The sequence below is a fragment of the Gasterosteus aculeatus genome, chromosome 9 (genome assembly GCF_964276395.1).
Source record: "Gasterosteus aculeatus chromosome 9, fGasAcu3.hap1.1, whole genome shotgun sequence".
NCBI lineage: Eukaryota > Metazoa > Chordata > Actinopteri > Perciformes > Gasterosteidae > Gasterosteus > Gasterosteus aculeatus.
In genome coordinates this window covers 1,741,259-1,763,245 of record NC_135696.1, presented here as the reverse complement: position 1 = coordinate 1,763,245, position 21,987 = coordinate 1,741,259, and the positions used below count along the sequence as shown (strand labels likewise).

The window sequence follows — 21,987 nt, the reverse complement described above, 5'->3', positions numbered from 1 at the left end:
ACATTGGGGAGTTCAGGGTCATAAGCAGCATCATGAATAAAATGAGGCTGTCTTAAACAGAAGGAGCGCTGTGTGTGTTTGTTTGTGTCGGTGCGAGCCCCTAAAGCCCCCCACGCCGGTTCGGATCTGTAACGACCTTCTGTTCCCAGTGCTTAAATGGCTTAAATACTTCAATTAGACCTGGGTCACAATCCTCCACCCGTTAAAGCACGCCGTCACACGCAAACACACACAAACAAAAAATGGTTGTGGAATTGAAAGTGGTTGGATGATCTCGCGAGGCCAACGGAGGATTCTTCCCCCGCGCTGCTTCACTCTCCTCCCGTCTAAAAGCCTCAACAACAAAACGCATAGCACCTCCCCACCTCCCCCGTGTTCAACTTAACTCCCGTCCTCTCTGCCAGCGTCTCCCAAGGAACTTCTCGATTCTGTTCCATCTTCCTCCCCCTCTCTCTCTCTCTCTCCTTCCCCTCCCGCCGTGCTACCCCAGCGCTAACGATGCCGCCTTTTCATTAGACAGCCCCTGCTAATTAATCTCCACAGAGGAGAGTGACAGACCTCCCCCAACACACACACACACACACACACACACACACACACAAAGTGCTCGCCAAGATATATGCAAACACACACTTCTTCTTCTCCCCTCTCTCTCACTCCCTCCCTCCCTCGTCCCGAGTGGCGTTGGCAGCCCATTTCATGCTTTATCACGTCTTTTAATTGACAAACAAGCTGCTCTTTTCTCTTAGGCTGAGGTCTATATCACCCCCTCACACACACACACACACACACACACACACACAGCAAAGCTTACATATGGAGCCAAGGAAGCTAGTTATCTGTTGAGAATTTGGATAAACGCACACGCAGGAGCAAAAAGCAAACCCGCTGACATATGACACGCGTGACTGTCACAGTTTTCTACTCTTCTACACACACGCACAAACGCACACACACACAGCTTAAAGAAAAAAGGTGAAGGCTACCCTCACTTGCTTAATCTTATGAGATTCTTTGACAGTTCACTCAGTGGCGACGTTGAGCGATACAGCGGGGATGGAGGCAGAGTGACGTGAGGTTCAGCACAGTTTGCGTTGGCCTCGTCGACCAAGGCTTTCATTTCCGTTTTTACTTTTCCTCTCCGCAAATGGGACCACGTGCTGGAAGAGCTCACTTCAGATGTAATGTCATTGGGCCCCCTTTTGAGATGGAGCCCATTCTGTGAGATTTAGAATATCTCTTTCCTGATGTGGCAGGTTCTGCATTAGAGGATTCAGGGATGTGGACGTGGGGCAGGGTGAGCTTCCTGCTGGCTTAGTCCCTCCCCCCCTCTCCTCCACCACCACCCTGTTCTTTTACATTCCTCTGCTTTTAATTGGGACTCGGGGCAGAAGTATTACATCCACTGGGATTTGGATAAATTGGACACAGGTTGAGTCCAAACTACAACTTTATAGTATCCTAATTGCATGTGCATTGGTTGCCATGCATATATAATGAGGTACTCATTGGGTAGTTTAATTGTGGAGGGTTGCATATTCATGAAATGAGCTCATGTTAGTGCAGACCTACAGAAACCTGCATCTGGTACTCACCGTGATGTGATACTGCCTCCAGATCTCTGGACAGGCCTGAGGAGAAAGAAGCAAACACTTGACGCGGATGTCACAAACAAATGGAAACAACAAAAACAGATTCCAAAACGCAGGGGAATGAAAACGTCTGCTAGCAACCGGCAGCGTGTTTCTGTAACTCTTAATGGTCACCGATGCACATTGGATATAAAAAGACACGACGAATAAGAAACCTTTCCCTGAAAGCAGGCTAGAAGCTGACCCCCCCCCCCCCTCCCACTAACTCGTTATCAAACAGATTTCTAGCGCGCTTCCCTCTCTGTCTAAAGCCAGCCAGTTGTTTGTGTCCCGCTGTGGATAAAGCATTATCTCCGGGGCTTCGCCACGCTGTTCCTTAAGCGTTCCGACATCCTTTCCCAACCACCGCAGCTTCCCACTGGGAAATTGAAAATGCCGCAGTCGCCGCGGGCAACGAGATTTATCTACTTACACACCTACTGAGAGAGAGGGAGGGAGAGAGAGAGAGAACGAATTCATGGATGTTTAGTTTTCTCTTTTTCCTACAATAAACAAATGTGCAATGTTCTAATTCTAGGAGAATATTTGAGAGCCATAAGGCCTGAAAGTGCCAGTTGAAATCTGTTTTTTTTAAAGCCCAGTAAAGCACGTTGGGCTCCTGCTCTTCCAGCTTCATCTCAATGTGAATACAAAGAAGGGCAAATATGGATATGATAGGTGAATTCTCCGCAACCTCTCATCTAGATTTTTGTTTTTTATTCTAACAACCCGAGCCCGACCCCCCCCCCCCCATTACCAACACCACACCCACGCCAGCTCCCATCCCGCTCGCTCCCTCCCTCCAGACCGCCGGGGTAGCGTGTTGTTGTCGGGGGCGACAGGCGAGGCGAGCGACACACTCGCGCTCCGTCAACCGTCTGTCTTTAATGAGAGACACAGAAAGGCCCAGGGGACGGAGACCTGACTCGCTTTTCTTTCTCAAACGCGCTCACTCACACACGCACTATCATTTGTGAGAGAAAAAGAAAGTTCTGCGGTCCAAGAAACGGGTAATTGCAATGACACGGGACTCGGTGCGTCTGTCTGCTGCTGAAAACTATATGCAAAAGAGCAGGAGGGGAAGAGCGAGATTAACTCGCGAAGGAAGAGAGGGAGGAAAGAATGAGAGGCAGTGAGAGAGAGAACAGGGGTGTGTGTGTGTGTGTGTGTGTGTGTGTGTGTTGGTCTCTCCTCTCCCTCCGGTGTTCACCTGGCTACTCATCCAGCACACACAGCACAGAAAAGGGTGACTGGCAGAGCGAGAGAGAGAGAGAGAGAGAAAAGGGGGTCGGTCGGGGGGGCACAGGCCAGCGCTTACATGCACACAGGGTTTTCTATGGCATTAGGGTAAATGGGCAAGGTAATGAACGTTGCGGTGGGGTAATTGTCATTGATGGTCATTAGATTCACCCTTCACTGCCAACACACACACACACACACACGCACACACACACACACACACACGTCCAATACTGGAATATGCAGCATGGCGGAGACATAACTAAGCTGTAATTGCTGAAGTGTATCAATTAATTTGAACAGTGGCGTGTGCTGACCCCTGGTCAGAGAGAAATGGGGGAGGAAATGGGAGTTCAGCTTTGTCATGTTTACATTTAGAGAAAACTGTTCGTAATTCAAGCCGAAGCACAAAACACACACACACACACACTTTTTATTTGCCTTATTATGATCGGGCTTCCTTTGCGTCCAATAGACTGTGTGATTATCAAAGTGGTGTCAGTGGCACGATGTCAGGAGGGGCCGAGAAATATAAATGCTGCATCCAGTGCATATTTACGTATGGAGACAATTGGTGCCTATAAAACAACGTTAGCTTCAGGCCAACAGAAGCTGTGAGCTTGTGACACAATACATCTGTCATGAATCAGACATTGCTGCTGGCTTACCTCGACTTAATGAGCTTGCTGGCTAGATCAGAAAACGATTGATTGCAAAGTCGGTCGAGCCTCTGGTGGCATACCGGGATACCGTCAGAATCGTGGTGTGGATTTTTGGCCATCCCGCCCAGCCCTACTGGTCACCATGTTGTTTTTTGGATTGGACCATAATTCAATAAATGAACATCATGCTGAATGCGACAATAAACAAATGTTTGTAATGTTTACTGAGGGAATAAATTAAGTGAGAAGTAGAGTCGCTTTCTCATCGACGTCAATGCAACTAGACTTTATTTGTACACAGAGATATCGCCCCCTGGTGGCCGTTAGAGGGAATTCAAGTTAAAGGCTTGAAAAATGTTCCTAAAAGTATTTCCAGAGGGGTGGACGCTGCAGATTATCACATGTCCAATATTTCCCAGGCTGTGCGTTTGCCTTGATTGAGGCAAGTTCACCTACATTCGTGCAGAACCTTCCGATGCCAACCTAACATAAACGGGACAGCGTACTCACGTCGAAGAGGTGCCCCTTCATGCCGCACCGCTCGCACCGCTTGTGCCAGTGCGCTCGTTCACTGCACGAATTGTAGAGGTGTCCCGGCAGGCCGCAGTTGTTGCAGTGCTTGTTGGGACATCCATTGGACCCGTGGCCTGGGTTGCCACAAAGGAAGCAGGGCGCCAACTTCTGCACCGCAAACAAACACACACACACACAGCAGTTTTACATACTGGTACTCGTGAGCGTGTATAAGCTGTACATGCTGCTGTGCACCGAGTGGAACTGACTTTGGGCTCGGGGCAGTTGGTGGAGAGATGTCCGTTCTTGCTGCAGTTTCTACACTGGACGTTCTTGTCTGTGTAGTATCGCTTTGCCACCCGCAGCGTCGTCACCCTGCCGCCTTTGTTGTAGATCTGAGCCTGAAACACACACAGTTGATGCATCATTTTTACGCCATCGTTTTTTATTTTTTTATATAAAAAAAAAACAGCTTTCAGACCATAAGAAAAAATAGTTGAAGGTTCAGATATCAGATCAAAGTGATTAACGTCCACCAACCTCTTGGTCCTTGGCAGAAACCAACCAGTCACTTTCATTTCCTTCAGCATCTGGCAGGACAGAAACGGGTTTTTTAAAATAAAGAAGTTGAATTGACAAAGTTATGGATATCATGTCAATTTAAAGTCTATTAATTCACCTGGTGTTTTTTTTTAAATTGCTGCCTTTGAAGCAAAAATTACTACATTTCTTTCTGTGGTTTTGTTTGGCTAAACGCATCTCTGTTGAAAAGGAACCCCGCAATAACTCAAAACCTGGGCAATTTAAAGGGAGATTGTACTCATCCACAATTCACTGGATGCTCAAATGTATTTTTTAATGCAGCCTAAATAGACAGAAAATAAAACCCTTGTTTTTGGCCTTGAACCGTTCCTTTCTTGCTCAAACATTGTGTCAAGAATTTAAACCAGGATTAAAAAAAGAACCATGGCTGATTAATTCAAGACAATGCCAAACCCTAATGATACACACACACACACACACACACACACACACACACACACACACACACGCAGGGAAACTGACACAGTGGCAGCCCAGCACATCTGTACGAGAGTGGCACTAACAGCGCCCTGAGGGACGCCGCTACACTTTCCTCAGGCCCACAGAACTGTAACTGACATCCAGAAATTGCAACACAAACACTAGCAGGAAAACCACACGGGCACGTGTACGCTGCATAAATTACGTGTTGATCGTAGCGGCCCCGTGGCGAGCCGGGTGGCGGTCTTTAGCCTTTGGACAAACATAGCGCCTTGAGCCAGCCGCACACACACACACACACACACACACACACGTTACTGTCTCCTTTCCACCGCCCTCTTTCCGTATTTTTTCTGACTCCATTTGCCGCCTCATCGTAATTCTACCCAGTCGTCCTTCCCGTGCTTTCTCGCTCTCCCCTTGTCCCCCGCCCGCCCCCCCCCCCTTCTCCTCCCATAGAGGGAGGTTATCGCCTCTCTTCCCCCTTCAAACAAATTAAAATGGCTGCTGTTTGGACGGGGCTTCTTTCGGCAACGACCTTCACCTGCAAAGGAAAAAAGAAAAAAGAACACGCGCACGCAGGCAAACATTTAGGCAACTCCAATTACGATGGTTTTAACGTGGTTGGAGCTTTGGGAGGAAACAAGTGATATCTGTTAGATGGCAGACTAGCTAACCCCAACAAACACACAGAAAAGAGCACAGGAGACGTGTTGTCCATCTACTGTCACACGGGTCCTTTGGGGCACTGCTGCTGTATGTTGGTTTGGTACAGAGGGTTGACATCTCTGCAGGGCTCAACTACTGTGAACAGACTGGGGGGCCTCTGTGTGTGTAAAAGTAGTCACTATTATACAACAACCAGTCAATGGGCAGCTTGAAGAAAAGACAGAGGGTGAAAGGTGTCTGTGTGAGGGCAGAAGTGCATCTGAGCGTGTGTGTGTGTGTGTGTGTGTGTGTGTGTGTGTGTGTGTGTGTGTGTGTGTGTGAGGAGGCGTTAGTGACTCAACGAAAGTCATTCCCGAAGCGTCTCCCGGGGGGACTCGCCAAATAAAGAGCAGGAAGCTTTCCCTTAATCTAAGGGCCCCCCATCTCACCAACACACACGGATAAAGGTTGAAGCTCTTTGTCACGGCCGAGGAATCAAACACACGGGTGTGGGGTGGGGGGGGAGGGGGGGAGTGTTGTCTGTACACTGGGTGGAAATATGCTAATCAGCATGGAGGCCCTGCTGAAAATCAAAACCATCAGAGCTCCTTGTTTTCACTGTGGCCTCAACTGATCTGACGGAGTCTGGAGCCCAATAAGCAGATGGCAGCAGCTGAGGTCTCCGCCATGTCGGCTACGACTGTTCACCATCAACCGATCTGATGTGCAAGCCTCGATCGTTGGCTAAGAGAAATCCGGTGGAGTGGGGGGAGGGGGGGGGGAGAAAACAAGGATGTCAGACTGTTCAAACACCTCCGCGGGCATCCAATGGAACGATTGCATGAGACAAAATTGTGGAGAAAAGAAGTTCCCTTCCATTCAGTTTCCTCTGGTTTTCATTCTCCTGGAGGAGTCAGACATCCTCACATCACCCCTTTGCAGAGGGGACAACGCTGTGGAAGAGGGGGAGACGGCGCGACGAAGGGAGAGAAGGATTGGGGGGGACACAGGGGCGACAGATGCTACCTGTCTGTCTCATAGGTACCCTGATTACTAGAAGATGAGGAGGAGAGGGGAGGAGGCTGTGTGCCAGTTCATCAGAGCCAGCAGATCAGAACAAAACTCGGTGTGTCTGTGAGTGTGTGTGTGTGTGTGTATGTGTGTGTGTGCGCGCGCATGAACAATTTAAATCTGTCCTTTCCACCAGTGAGAACAAAAGTGTACGTGTGGCTAATGAACCATGAACACGGCTCTCCAGCAGTGACACACACACACACACACACACACACAAACAAAGGAAGTATGAGGGGACTGCGAGCTGCATACTTTTCCCGGGACGAGGTCCAGGCAGTCTGATAACCCAGAAATGAAACGGGGAAGTCCTGACACCCATCCTCAACTGTTTCCTACGATGTGTGTGTGTGTGTGTATATGTGTGTGTGTGTGTGTGTGTGGGTCATCTACAAGCTGTTCTCCCCTCTGTCTGGGCATACATCAAAGCCTCGGACCGGCCTGCCTCGCCCCTTCCCTCTTCCCCGACACTTAAACAGGCATCCCAAGTCAGGCCGCCCATTGTAGCACGCTGTTGACCAGGTCCATTAACACGCCAACCCAGCACACGCACACGCACACACACACACACACACAGGAGTGAAAGAGAGGCCTTGCCCCCCCATATGGAGTTTATGTTTGATACTGAAGCGACAGGGCCGGATTAGCAACACTATACATGACAATGGTGAGGGTGGGCTGGAGTGTGCAGGCTGTGTGTGTGTGTGTGTGTGTGTGTGTGTGTGTGCGTGCGTGCAAAGCGCCTCCTTTGTGACATCACCCATGCCTTACAGCGCTGCCCTCTGCGAGGTTAAACACACCAAGAGGTTTCGCTAAGTCAGACGCGCGCGGACGCGTCGAAGCCCTTTTGTGTGACAGAAGTCTGGCCGGGGGATGTAAAACACAACGGCAAAGGGAGCAGGGAGACAAGCGAGAGGAACAAGAACAGTGGGAGGGAGGGAGGGAGGGAGGGGGGACAATGCATGGGTATGGGCCACGGAGCGCATTGCGACACGTCTAAAAGGGGAGCCGGCTGGATATCAAGCCCCCCGGACGGCCAGCGGGCAGCAGGTAGAGGAGGGTGTTCGGGGGGGGGGGGGGCGCGCGGTGGAGGGCAGCGGGGGCCGGGGCCCAGTCAGGGCGTGGCGATTAAATGATATGCGGGACAAGAAGAAGACGCTGGGTGCAGATATTTGGCATGCTGGGAATGGATCAATTGCTGTACAGGCCGATTATAGATTAAAGCTACACGTTGGTCTTTGGTGATCTCTCTGTTAGGCAGACGGGGGGCCGGCAGCGCCCCTCCAATGATTAAAAAAAAGCTAATTCTACTCATAAAGGCTTCGTTTGAACTGGTTGAGGTTTAAAAATACTTATTCTCCTACAATTATTGGTTTTCATGTCATTTTAATTGTCTTTTCTTTTAGACATTTAGACGTACACAAACTTTGAGACATTTACTTGTTTTTTGGAGAGAGTTGCAGGACGGTGGAGAAAAGTGAGAGTGCAGCACAGGCCACTCGATGATTTTGTCTTAAATATGTATTTTTTATTGTTTAAGGAGGCAAAATAATGGTAATTAAGACTACGGTTGACTTATCAGACTATTGCAATATTTGAAGTATTGTCAAATGAAAAAATTCCCTGAAAAAAAAGGGAAAAAAAGCCATCTTTTTCACTAAACAAGTCTAAAAAATAAAATACTAATATGGAATTTCAGACACAGCCCATGACTCCAGACAGTTAAAACACAAATTGAAAAATGAACCAGGACGAACATCTTGAGGATTGCACACATAAAATGCAATAGATTTAATCTTTGTATTACTATTTTATGCAATTGAAGAAATACAAATTGACATATTTGGGAAACGGTAAGTTGAACGTCTTATTTTCTCTTAATGAAGAAAAAAAAATCTGTTATCCTTCCTCAATTTTTATGATGAAATAATGGCAGAATATTACTATAACTTTTCCTGATTGGCACATGGGGACCAGCACAACAAACAAAAAATGAAACACGTAAAGGTCACTGACGTGAAGCAACAAGGACCCGTGTTGGTAGTGGAACTCAGCCGGTAAAATTCTCAGAGAGAAAATTCTTAATGAATTAAGAATAATCCTGAGACAGATAACATTACATTGTTATGAATTTAAGTTGCATTCAACGGAAGCAGAGGCCATCGTGGTCCCATGTTGCCACTTCACCACTTCCTTCATCGCAGCCCGTCTTTGATTATCCATCCCCGGCACGCCGAGTGTCCCCCGCCCCCCAGCTTGTGCCACCTCCTCCCCCCCCGCCCCCGTCCACACTACGTTGGCAGCGAGGGGCAGGGCAGGTGGCCAAACCTGTCAGTCACAGCGCCGTCGCCACGCGGCGATACCGCAGACACCAATTACCACACAGCAGGGGCGCGGCCTGGCAACCGCATGGCAACCACATGGTCCAATCAGGGAACACAACAACAGGGACCAGAGGAGGCCCAAAAAAAAAGAGTGACTGATTCTATGTGTGTGTGTGTGCGTGCGTGTACGGCAGATCCATATTCAAGTTATCTAAAACCAAGCCGGTGCATGCTAGCGTTGCACAGGTAGCCATTGTGCCGTTTTAATATCCGTTAGCTTTTCTATTATGAACACAACATTTATCTGAGCCGATCTGCTGATAATCAGACTGGTTCCCCATTGAAACACGGCGTTCTGCTGGTCTCACCAATCGTTCATCAATCCATGTTTCAAGAAGAGGCTGAATAGAAATTGGACTGTAATCTAATCTGATTACGCTTAAACATGCTTGGGCGGTTTGAGGACAAAACTGTCTCACTTTCAATTACATTACTTTTTTATTCAATACGTTTGCTTTCTGAGAAAGACGTCTTTGGCTTTAAGATTCCAAAGTTGCTGGTTTTTATTTTTTTGGGAGTTTAACGTATCTTCTTAGATTCTGCAGGTGCAACCTTGAAACAGACCCAACGTAGAGTTGATCCCTTCTGCCTGCGGGGGAGTATTTAGACACACAGTAGCCGTGGAACCGCTTGTATCAACACATGTACGCCATATGTCCATTGGTAGGGAGGGCGAGTCTGGCGCGGCAGCGCACAAGTCAACAAGTGTTTGAGTTTTCTTCTAAATGTCACGCTCATATAAACGAACAGCGATAAAACTGACCAAATTATTCAGGGAGCCCCCTTGTCTTCAGCACCAAGTCTGTGAGGGGCAAATATATTTTAATAAAACCAGTGAGTTGCAACCTCAATTTCATTTTGATGAATTTCCTCCTGCGGGAGAGAGCCAGGCAGCGGGCGGGGGAGGAGGGGGAGGAGGGGGGGGGCTGGGAGGCAGATAGAATTTTCATGATTGTTATTTTTGTTATTATACAATGACAGAAAAGGGGGGGGGGGGGGGGGGTTGGGGAGAAGATAAACGGCGTGGGTTTAATCTGAGGCATTCTGTGGAGCGCTCCATTATCGGGCAGGTTGGGCATGTCGAGGGGGTTATTTTTCAGAGGGATCTTTGGCCCCGGTAATTAAGCCCCATTCACCAGGCCCTGTTCATCAAATTAAAAATTTGTCATTAAGTGGAATTTACCATAATGCCTTTTTATCTGCCGGCGCTGCAGCATGCGTGTGCCTGTGTGTGTGTGTGTGTGTGTGTGTGTGTGGTAGAGGTGAAGGGGGGCTACGGTAGGGGGCAACCAATACGGGGTTACACTGGCCACACACACATACATGAACACATGAATGCCCATGCACCCTCACATGCACCCTCACATGCACACACTCACAAACTACGAAGAAAGGGCAAATTGAAAAAACGTAATAATCCTGGACAGTAACACACAATTGCATGAGCAAACAACTCTCTCTCTTACACACACACACACTTCAATCCGGCAAATCCACAGCCTTTGGGGTAATTAAATAATGGTGCTTTAAAGTTTTAATTTAGATTTGGCGTTTTCCTTCCTCCTCCTCCTGTATGTCGCACCGCGCAGACACACACATGCATGCAGCGGGTCGCAGTGGGGCTACAGACTTCATCCAAAGAGACAGCCCTCGATGGGCGAGCTACGTTGGAGCGAGTGAATGATTAAACGGGCGAATCTCGGCCTCCGTAGGCTTTCTAAAACAATACAATTATTAGTCTTTAATTAGAGCGGCCCTCTGTGGGACGCAGACAAAGAAGGAGGGAGGATTAGAGGAGCGGCTCTTCTATGGCTTCGCTCAAACGCAGCTCGTATCAATGAATACATCCCGCTGCCATCTTTCCTCCGGCAAAGTGGGAGGTTAGTGGGAGATTTGGGAGGGGGAGGAAACAATGTGTATTTCTGTTATTCATTTTTATTTTCAATTATTGATTGATATTCCCATAACGTATATCCAATAGAATAGAATACTTGTAACGGGGTTGATTAAGCAATAAGGTACAAGAGGCTGTACTTTATTATTATTATTATTGGAGGGCTGCCGGCCCCCCGCTACACGTTTTGGTCCGGTTGTGAAAGCTCGCATTTCTGGTCATTTGCAGCATTTACGGTTTTCTTTTTAACAGTCACGCAAAGTTTGACTTATTCTGAATGCGCACTAATATGGATAACGCATTATCGCTCAATAAAGTCCACCCAGTGACTCACACAACCAATCAGAATGCTGGATTCCATCACGGTAGTAACAAGAAAGTGTCTCCACATCTCTCTGAATGCCATCACAGAGTGAAGGTGGGGAAATAAGACCCCAAATGAACAGGAAGAGGAGGGGGGGGGGGCTGAGGAAGAAGAGGAAGAGCAAAGGGGGAAAGAAAGGAGGCGAATGAGATGAGAGGGTGCGAGGGGGGGTGGACAGATGGCAGAGGTTATGCCTGGCTGAGAGGGGCAAGACGGGCGGATGCTGATATCTGTGTGTGTGTGTGTGTGTGTGTGTGTGTGTGTGTGTGTGTGTGTGCTCATCCTTAAGAAAACCCCCTCCAGATCCCTGGATTTATTTCCCCTCAATTTCCCCGCGATTCCTTGCCGATAGCTGTCAAGGGTTCATCATAAACCATTTAAATAAGCGTCAGCCCGGCTTTCCTTTAATATCTAACCCGGCTCTTGCCCCGCTTGTATTCAGTGATGAACTAAATAATTAGGCCCCCGTCTGATTGACAGATGAAACCTGGTTGAGGAAAACCACAGATAGAGCTGAACAACACTGTCAGAATTGTGTGTGTGTGTGTGTGTGTGTGTCATAAATACAGTGCAGGAAGGAGTGGCAGAATGGGCAAAGAAGGGGGGTCTTATTTACTGTCGTTTGATTTGCCTCCCCCCCCCCCCCCCCCCCCGCTCCGTCCACCTGCCCCCCCCGTTATTTTATTCTGACAGGTAATAAAAAATGGGAGCTCTCCTGACAAGCCCATTTGAATTTGGATTGAATAATAGAAGTGTAGCGTTTCCCACAGAACGCCCTGTCCAAGCCTGCAACACACACTGCCAGTGTGTGTGTGTGCGTTTCCATCAACGCACACGTGCACGTGAACAAACCTGCTGCAGTTAACTGCACGTCACTGCAGTTAATGCAGCAACAATAACGATGTCCCGCAACTATCCGATCTCTTGCATTTGAGCCTTTTTCCTCAGCGCGCTCGTCTATATTCCAGCTTGCTTCATCCCTCCTCTTCTCCACTTACCTCACCCTCCCTCCCTCCCTCCCTCCCTCCCGCCCTGCTGAAATCCCATTCCCCGCGGGGCAGGCTAAATTGAATTGCCGTGTTTATATGAACAACAGGGCCGTTGCTTTAATATACCTTAGAGTTTATGCCTAATGCCTCCCCGCTAATGCCGCTGGAGCCCGGCAGCGCGGCGCGCTCACAAAGGCCGCTGAAAGGGAGGGAATGGAGCGATGCGCTGGGAGTGCGCTTCGGTTTGTGAGTAAGCCTGTAGACACATGAGAACCAGGCAGCGGTTCCATCGCCCCTTTAGCAAACACACCTCATTCCTCCGGTGTGACCAGGAAGAAAAGAGGGGAGGCCGATTTCTCTTTCTTTTTCTTGAATAGTGAGAATGCTGAATAAAAGGGCCAGAGGTTTAGTTGAGGGAGCCGGTCATGCTCGTCGACAAACATCCTCCATTTTCTCTCCCCGCCACGTCTGCCTGTCTGCCTGCTTTTCTCTCTTCCGGCCCCCCGCGTCAGGCTGCAAAAAGGACCCACGGTGCAGAAGGAGGGGAACCGGGCCAGAGACACTCGACCCCGATTACCGTCGACCAGTCTGCACTTCGCGGGAGGAGAAAAGACGCAATAATTTGTGTGCATTGAAACTATTTAGTGCCGAAACAGACGTGTCGTTTTTACCGAGCCAAACTGCCTTTACAAAGGACACCTTTTTGTCAACGTTTCTCTGATTCTTCAACCATATTGTCGAACAAATGACTCGATAGCTGCACAAAGATGGATGGCATCCTTCTACTAGATAAAAAGAAAACCCACGCGAGAGTTTAAAACGGCGGAGAAGGTGGGGAACCGCTTCTAGAATCTAGCTTTGAGAATATCGTTAATGACTTGCTGTTGCTGAGACAATGTTTTAAATCAATACTCGAAAACCGTCTTTGATCAAACGCTGGGATTATGTCAACGAGTTGCAACTAAATTAAATTACAAATTTGCTCCTGGCACTGCAATTCTAGTAAAATCGTTTTTTTTTTTTTTTTAATCATGTTCAAAGTAATGAGAAAGATGTTTGAAAAACAAATACGGAAATAAGAGTTAATAAGAGGAGACCGGGAGCCGCAGGAGAGCCTGGTCCGATTAAAGGAAGCTTAATCAGTATAGAACCTAAAAGCTTTTCTATTTCGAGGAGCCCAAACCAACAACCTTTCAAAGTTTGCACTCACCCCCCCCGGGACGAACAGAGCGAGGCTCACATTAACGCCGTGATGAACTCTCGCTTGTTGTCTGGAAGCCTGCGTCAAAAATATCTGAGCTCCCCAAACGACCTGGTAACCATCTCTTCTTCGCTCTGATTTTATCCTCTATAATTAATTTTCGCTCCACGCGCCGGCCGAGCGAACTCCAGCCGCTCAGCGCCAGGATCCCAACCGTCCGTTTATCCGCAATACCCGCCGGAGGAAAGCGGTGGGTTAGGTGTGCTGAGGCGCGCGGGGAAGACGTGACGCCACGGAGCGCTTGGCGAGACGCTCAGGGAAAACCAGTCGGAGCAGCGCTGGGCCGCACTGACTGGGTGTGTACCGCGCAGCTCACCCCCGCAACAGAACCCGGCGAAGGGAAGCATGGCAGCCGCCACGGGACCGCAGCTCGGTTCTTGCAGGGGAAGATGGCAGAGTGGAGGAGTGAAGAGATGGATGGAGTGGTTGGGCCGGACGAGATCGGGGGGGGGGGGGGCCGAAGGCCGAAGCCGATATGACGGTGAAGGTAGATGGCTAGCTCGCTGCTGTAGCTAACAGTTGTGTATCGCTAACAGTAAATCTTTGCCGCTTGCTCTTTTCCAGAAATGTCCGTTTGTGGCAGACACTACTCGCCGCTACGGTTCGCCTTTTTGTCACCAAAGAATGGGTTGAAAATGATAATTACCCCGATGGGACGGACTCATCGAGCAACTGACCTGGGTTATCTATAATCAACTTCTCTTTTTCAAGACATGGGCCTGTTATTTTCGGTTCCTCCCGCCATCAGAGAAGAAACAGTTGGCGTTTGCCTGCGACGACGACGACGGCTCGAGGCTTTAGCAGGTTCAAGCGCCTGCAAGGGGCCCGGGAACAGGCCATCCTAATGGGACAAGTACCGGCGTCGGTGGGAAAAATCAAGAGAAAAACAAAGAAAGAAATCAGTGAGAAGAGGGATGAGAGAGGGGGGGGGGGCAAGATGACTGAAACATGGCAAGTGCCGGTGAGGCCCGACCCGGCCCAGCTGGTCTGTCTGACGAGTGCCTTAATTAAGAGACGCGTGGAGAAGCCTTAGGAATGGCCACGTACACACACACACACACACACACACACACACACACACACACACACACACGGCCCTCTGGAGAGGAAACTGCTAAACAGGCACAGTGTGTGTTTGTTTGTTGGCAGTGTAGCCCCCCCCCCCCCCCCCCCCACAGCCATCCTCAGGGACCTTGTGAAAAACATTGCCAGCTATTCTTAGTTGCCTTTGCATAGCGGGCCGAGTGTGTTCTCTCCCTCTGATCCTGTTGACTGTTGAACTGAACTTGTGGTTCTCAAAAACAGCTTGGATGCAGCGCGTGAGCCCCCCTCCCTCCCATTTTTCCTCCTCCTCTTGTTCCTCACCCCCCCCCCCCCCCACCCCAAAAAGCATATTAATATTAATACATATCACTCCAAAAGCCTTGCCCTCCCCCCTTCCCTTAAAAAAAACACCACCCTAGGCTACCAGTTAATAAAGGCCTCTTGGCGACGTCTCCCCGCTCAGGAAAAAGAGGGACGCGGAGACAATAAGGGGAAAGTTCTCCAGCCAAATAAAAGAACAGAAATTAATACAGTCCCACGGGAACTCCCTCCGTCCCGCTGCCCCCCCCCCCCCACCCACACGATAATTTGATTTCCTATTTAGTGATTGCTTAATTATAATGATTATTATTGGCAACTGTAATTGACTTTTTTTCCCTCCTCCCTGTCGTCCTCGGGTCTTCTTTAAAAAAAAAAGGGCGAAGCCGGCGGTGAAAATGGGGGACCGACTGGATGGATGCCGACTCCACGACATCCAAAACGCCTCCCCGGGGCCTCGCTGCCCGCCAGAACAGACCCTGACTTGAAGGTGTCGAGGACGGGAAGTTGTTTTTTAATCATATGCAAGAGAGAGTGTGTGTTTGTCTCCATCTCTTATCCTGTAGCTGAGGGGAACAATGTCTGCCGCAAAGAAAAGACATCCTCGCTCTCAATGGGATCTACTGGTTAAATAAAGGTTAAAGAAGACAGGGACTCCCTCAGCTACCACGCACACACACACACACACACACACACACACACACACACACACACACACACACACACCTTCTGGTCTCCAGTTCATTACCACTTTCTGCCTACTGTTACCTATCCTATACTAAAAGGAGGATGTTATATTCTTTTTCAGATAAAAATGGACCAAATAAACCACATGAGGTTTGATACGAAATATTGTGCAATGAATTACGGGTTAGTTTTTATTTTTATTTTATTTTTTTAAATCAAAACAAAAAAAAGTCTGTTGAGAAGTATTTTATTTTGTGTCACGTTTCTTCTCCATCCAGATCTAAAGACGGTGAAACCTGGTTCCAGTGGTCCAGGCCACGGTTATTGGGCTCATCTCAGGCGTGGTGAGGCTCTCACACTCACACACACACACACACACACACACACACACACACACACACACACACACACACACACACACACACCTTTGTGTTGTATGCACACACACCATCAAACTCCAACAGAGACACAACTCCCCTTTCATTCAAAATTGTCTCATTTTCTCACATTTTCAAAACGCAGAAAATTAATAACATTAATAATAAAAACATGTTTTCTCAAGTATGAAATTTGTTTGACAGCCGCCCGGTCCGTGTGCGTGCGTGCGCGTGTGCGTGTGTGTGTGTGTGTGTGTGTGTGTGGGGGCGGGCTGAGTGCAAGTTTAGCCGAAAGTGTTTTCTACTTGATATTTAAATGCTGCCCTGTGAAGAACTAACAGCCACATTAAAACAAATGAGCACCTGCAGTCGCGGCCACAGATGTATGTGGGTGTTTTTTCCTTTAAAAGTTTCCACAAAAAAAATAAAGAAATTTTCATAGATTATTTTGACAAAGACCACTTTCAGACAGGATGGCTGGTGTCACCCAGATGCAGATACATGTGGTATAATTAAACTCTACATAATAAACATCCACAGCTGAAACTAGAATACGTCAGTAACTAAAGACAGGGTTAATAATTTGATTCTAATTCTTTCATATAAGAAAAAGTAGAGGTTAAAAAAAAAAAAAAGGTTAAAGTTGCACAGCTACATTATGAAAAATGTTTCATAGCTCAATTTTGCATTTGATCTCAGAAGCACGGAGATAGACCCAAAAGCAACGATCCAACGTACACGGACTCCTCTCAGCTCAAACGACATCGACCCACAGCTTCAAAACACGCTAAATGTGGCCGTGCGATGTGAAGCAGCGGTTTTTGCTGGATTTGCAGGTTTTTGTAACGACACCGTGGCCGATGCCTTTCAAGGCCCGTCTCCTCCACTTGAGCTTAGCCGCTCTCATCTCTCTGTCTCTGCTTGTCCGTTCCAGCGGGTTTGCTTTGGATGCTCGAGTGCTGCTTTGCGTTGCTTTCCAAATGTCTGCTGCCTCCTTGCTGCCGTTGGCCTCTTGTGGAAACAATGCATTTTAGTGGGGAAGCCCTAACCCCTCACCCTCCAGGGTTACAGCGGGATCAAACTAATGACAGGACTGATCCGTCGGTGCATCTGCAACTTATTCTTTAGGCAGCCCTACGCGCGTCATTGTGGGGGAAAAACACCACAAAGCACCACAAAACAAACACGCGTTCGGCGTGTAAAATAGAGCATAAGGCAGTAGAGGCCAAGCGTGTTTTCAGTTGACGTGGGAGAAACATCCCTTACAGCAGGACACGAGGATGGACATGACCTCTGACTGTCCAGTTTGAGTCAGATGAGTCTTCCATCACTTTTGTCTTCAGATGACAGCTTTTACAAAGTGCATCTCCACGATTTACTTTGCAACGCGTTAATATCAGGACCGCACAGAAGTCTCATTAGATTTGCATTTCCTCTGTAAAAACTGGATAATACAAGTCAAACTATGGCACAGCAGTTTTGTGGTGTGTGTGTGTGTGTGTGTGTGTGTGCGCCTGTTCAAACACACTGTGTGGTAGTGTGGGTGTGGCGTTACACCTCGCGTGGCACTGGGCAGCTAAGATAAGAGCTGATCCTATCCATGCCTCCCTTCTGCAGCGCCCGCCCCCACACACACAAACACACACACATCTAGTGTGGTACCCAACATGCCATTGTAATCTCATTTTACAATCCTGATGCCCACAGCCGCAAAACACACAGAGAAGCCAACTAAATCCAGATGTCACGCGTACACTACGCTGGAGGGCTAGGGTGATACGGGAGGTCACATGGTGGAGCCGGCGCCACGTCCACCACGGCTTCAAGTCTCCCTCTCTCTCTGTCCATCTTCGCTTGCAATGTCCAATTAATCAGAAAGAGTGCATTTTCCCACAACTATTGATAAAAGAAAGATGTGACGGGCTCAGAAATATTCAGGCCCAAAGCAGCGTCACTCATTCACTAACACATCAGGTCCAGAGTGAAAACACATTCAGACGATAAAAGCCTTTTTCTTCTTCTTCTAGACCGCACGACAAAACTACAGAACCACACAAGAGAGAAAACTATCCTCCAGGAGGGGAGGAGAGGGAGCGCTTACCTTCCTCCTCTGGGAGATAGAGTTAACCATTGGGTACAAACTGCTCCCTAATTCACCAAGACTTTCAGTGATGCACACACACGCACACGCACACACACACACACACACACACGCACACTCGGTCTGTCTGATGGGATCAGCCACCCCAACAGCGAGCCGGGAGCCGACTCTCTAAGCCTCAAACAAAGTTTGATGTGCACTGACCAAGACTGAGGGGACAAAAAAAAGGAGAGAACTGGGGGGGGGCGGGGGGGCAACAGAGAGGAAGAAAAAAGGTGTGACCACTGAGTGAAGTTTAACCACCCCGCCTACACGCCGCATTCATTCACCGTGAATGCCCCCCCCCCCCCTCTGGTTCCGTCTGGCCGGCCGGTCAGCCCCTCGCTACCCCCCCCTCCTCCTCCAGCGTCCCTACAGATCCACCCAGCTGCCCCCCTACGGCCAGCGACAGGCCGTGTGGTTTTGATATTTTTTAAAAATAGCACGTGTGATGGAGTGTTTGTACAAGTGACACCAAGCGGGCGGGAACGAGGCAGAGAGAAAGAAAGGATCCAATTTCTGCCGGGCGAGAGGGAGGAGGCTAAGTGTAGTGAATGCGATTTGATGGTGATGCTGAGACGGGCTTTAGGCGTACAAATACTATTAGTCACTGCTGTGAGAACCTGTTACTCACACACCCGCACAAATGTGTGTGGGGGGGGAACAACAACAGCAAGGAAGAGCTGGGCTCCCGGGCTACAGGAGTCAACGCGCGACGCGGCGTATCAAAACAGAAATCAATATTTTTATTTATCCCTCAGCCCGCGGTTACGGATCCAGCGGTTAGTGCCGTCGTAAGAATTCAACAGAAGATTGGCCTTTTCTCCGCGTAAAATAGAAAAGGGCATGTGAAACAAATTCCCACAAGAAGACAATGAGTGTGAATCCTGCAGCAGCAGACTGAACAGGAGGAATAACCAAAATGTCATTACAACATAACATGGCCTGCTCATTGAATACAATATCGGATTTAAACTCATGTTCTTGGTTCACTATTTTTACATTCAGTATGCATTAACTCAATACACCTTGGGTTTTTTTTTGTACTGTCATTTTGAAATGCCACAACGCTGCAAACTGTTATTTTCACAGATTAAATTGATTATTTTCTCTGCATCTATAAAATTGTAAATATTATCTTACCATTATATTAGCATCTTCATTTTTGCAGAGCTGAAGAGGATCTTATTTTGTTTGCAGTGAAAAGTCCAAAGACATTCTGTTTACGATAATATAAAAGGAAGCAGGAAATACTCATTTCTTCTTGAAATGTAAATCAAAATCCTTTTTTGACTTTCAAAAAAAAGTTGCCTATTTACTGTCGCCAAGAATTAACTAATTGACAAACAAAAAATATTTGTTAGTGGTCTACTGTTGTCTCACCACAATCCATACTTTAATTTAAAAGTTGCAAAACTTGAAAACAGTCCAATGTTAAACTTAAAAACATTTAGTATGCACGCGCATAGTTTCTGTTGACCACTGTGGGACCTGAGCGTGTTTTAACAAAAAAAGGCCACAGCTAAGGGACAAATACTATTTTTGATTACGTTGAATTACACACGAGATTTTTGTCCATATTTAAAAAGATGCTTTTAAAGTCGATCAGCGAAGCTCATCTCCCTTCCCGCCAGACCCGGACAGCTCGCATCTTCAGCCTGATACGACAACAAACTGTTTTATGTCAAATTGGACATTTCTGAACAAACACAACTATTTTCATCACATGTGCAATTCAAATCAATGATTCGTCTGTCGCCGGGATGGAGGTATGGTCCCATGGAGGGAGACTGAAAGGGGAGGGACTCTGATCAACAACTTGATCATTGGAAAAATGCATAGCTGGCATATTCTAGATTATATTTTTTTCAAATAAAAAGACCAACATCAACAATGTGTTTGCTCGCGTTTTGATTTGTCTGACTCTTTTTTCACTGGATTAATACACATCCCATGCACTGACAAACGTTTACGGCTGTAAACAAACTAGTGTTGATGTGGGTTGTAATTAAGAGGTCACATTAAGACTGTGGCTCATTGATGCGTTTTTAAAACTTCACGGACAGCGGCCGAGCTCTACAGAGGAAAGAGCTAAATCGGGACCCATTTATGTTTGTTTCTTTGGTCTTTTCATGAAATTTAAACCAACAATCTAAAATCATATTTGCCCGCTTTTCCAAAAACATTCAACCCCTGCTAAGAATTACTGAGTAGAATCAAATTATCTCGCAGCTCAAGACTATTGAGGCTCGTCCCTCAAATTTCTTTGGCTTCAATTCCTTTTTTTCCCCCTCTGGAGAGAGATGGGGGGGTGGGGGGGGGGGCGAACACTCCCCCATTCCACCCACTTTAAGACCTCTTCCATGCCACACCCATGACCCCCCATGTGCCGACATGAGGTCAAGCTCCAAAGATCACAGGGAGAAGCCAGACGAGGGAGAGAGAGACAGAGAGACCTAAAACCCTCCACTCCTCCCAAAAACCAAGCCAAAAACCTCAAGCCTTCCCACCAGCCCCCCCCCCCCCCCCTCCCCCCTTCAGCCCAGTTGTGTGTAGAGGCGGCGGTGGGCACTCTTGCAGAAACATCAGCCCAGAGAAATTCAAATGAGGAAATAACGGTGAGAGAGACACAGAAAGAGAGGGGGGGGGTGCAGGGGGAGAGAAAGAGAGCACAATAGTGGGAAAATGGGATAAAAGAATGAGATGGGAGAGAGTTAGGTAGGAAGGAGAAGGGAGGGGGGGTCTGGAGAGGTTGCTGAGGCTGCAGGTTAAGATAATGTGTAGATCTGGAGAGATTTGTAGGGAATATTTTTATTCATTTTTTGATTACTCCCATCTGGCCCAACCTCCGCTTGTTGTCTCTGCGTTTGTTTGTTTGGCGCTCCGGCGTTATGACTGCTGGTATGTTCCCGTGCATGTACACACGCATGCTGATTAGAACCAAGTGGAATGTTTTCAGCAGCACACGTATTCGCACACAACAACACGCGGAGCACATTCAGATGCATCGCGAAGGGGAGCCACCGGGCCGCCGCCAGGAACGCTGAGCGCTTACAGATTGGCCGACACCGGTGCCAATGCGCAGAGCGCTCAGGGGGCGCGGCCCGCCGCTCCTTATCAATGTGCTGCAGGTAGGCAGTGTGTTCCGACTGAGCTGGACCAAACCAAAAAAAAAAAGAAGAAGTGGGAGTAAGGACGCACCTTGGGTGCCGTCGGACCCTCCCTCCAGGTTGAGCGAGATGCTCTGGTCGCCGTCCTGCCGCCCTCGACCCAGGATCATCCAGTTCTCCAGGTCATCTGAATCGGACGAGTACGAAGAGTCCGACTGCGAAGAGTCGGAGCTGGAGGCGGAGGTGCTGGAGTCCACCGTCACCGGCAAACTGAGACTCCTTTTCTGGCGGCCCTGGATGATGATGGTCGTTAATGTGAAGCCTTCACGTGCAACATGTCCACTCACTACCTCATCAGGCAACACCTTGTGACAAGTAAGCACACTTCAGAATCAAAACCTATCGAATTGAAACACATACAGAATCAGGACCATATATAGTGGTGGAGCAGTATGAGATAAGCTGGGAGCGGCTTTTTAAGCCGACCCGTGGAGCTAACGTGAGCTCATTTGCTCACTACTGAGGAAAGAAATTTCCCGGCGCAATCATGATCAACAGCAAGATCCACAGCCATTAAATCGGGGGGATTTATTTCAGGGATTTCAGAGGTAGATCAGCCACAAATATCAGAG

The 21,987-nt window shown here is 48.2% G+C and overlaps 1 protein-coding gene across 1 annotated transcript in view; it reads right to left on the bottom strand.

Annotated features, from left to right (window-relative positions):
* Positions 1-21,987, bottom strand: part of zcchc7 (zinc finger, CCHC domain containing 7) — a 36,861-nt gene that overhangs the window by 11,070 nt on the left and 3,804 nt on the right. The window contains exons 3-7 of the mRNA XM_040187293.2: positions 21,447-21,648; positions 4,586-4,635; positions 4,315-4,446; positions 4,043-4,213; positions 1,596-1,631 (exon numbers count right to left, since the gene is read on the bottom strand). Coding sequence (XP_040043227.2) covers positions 1,596-1,631; positions 4,043-4,213; positions 4,315-4,446; positions 4,586-4,635; positions 21,447-21,648 — 591 coding nt within the window. The remainder of the gene's footprint in view (positions 1-1,595; positions 1,632-4,042; positions 4,214-4,314; positions 4,447-4,585; positions 4,636-21,446; positions 21,649-21,987) is intronic.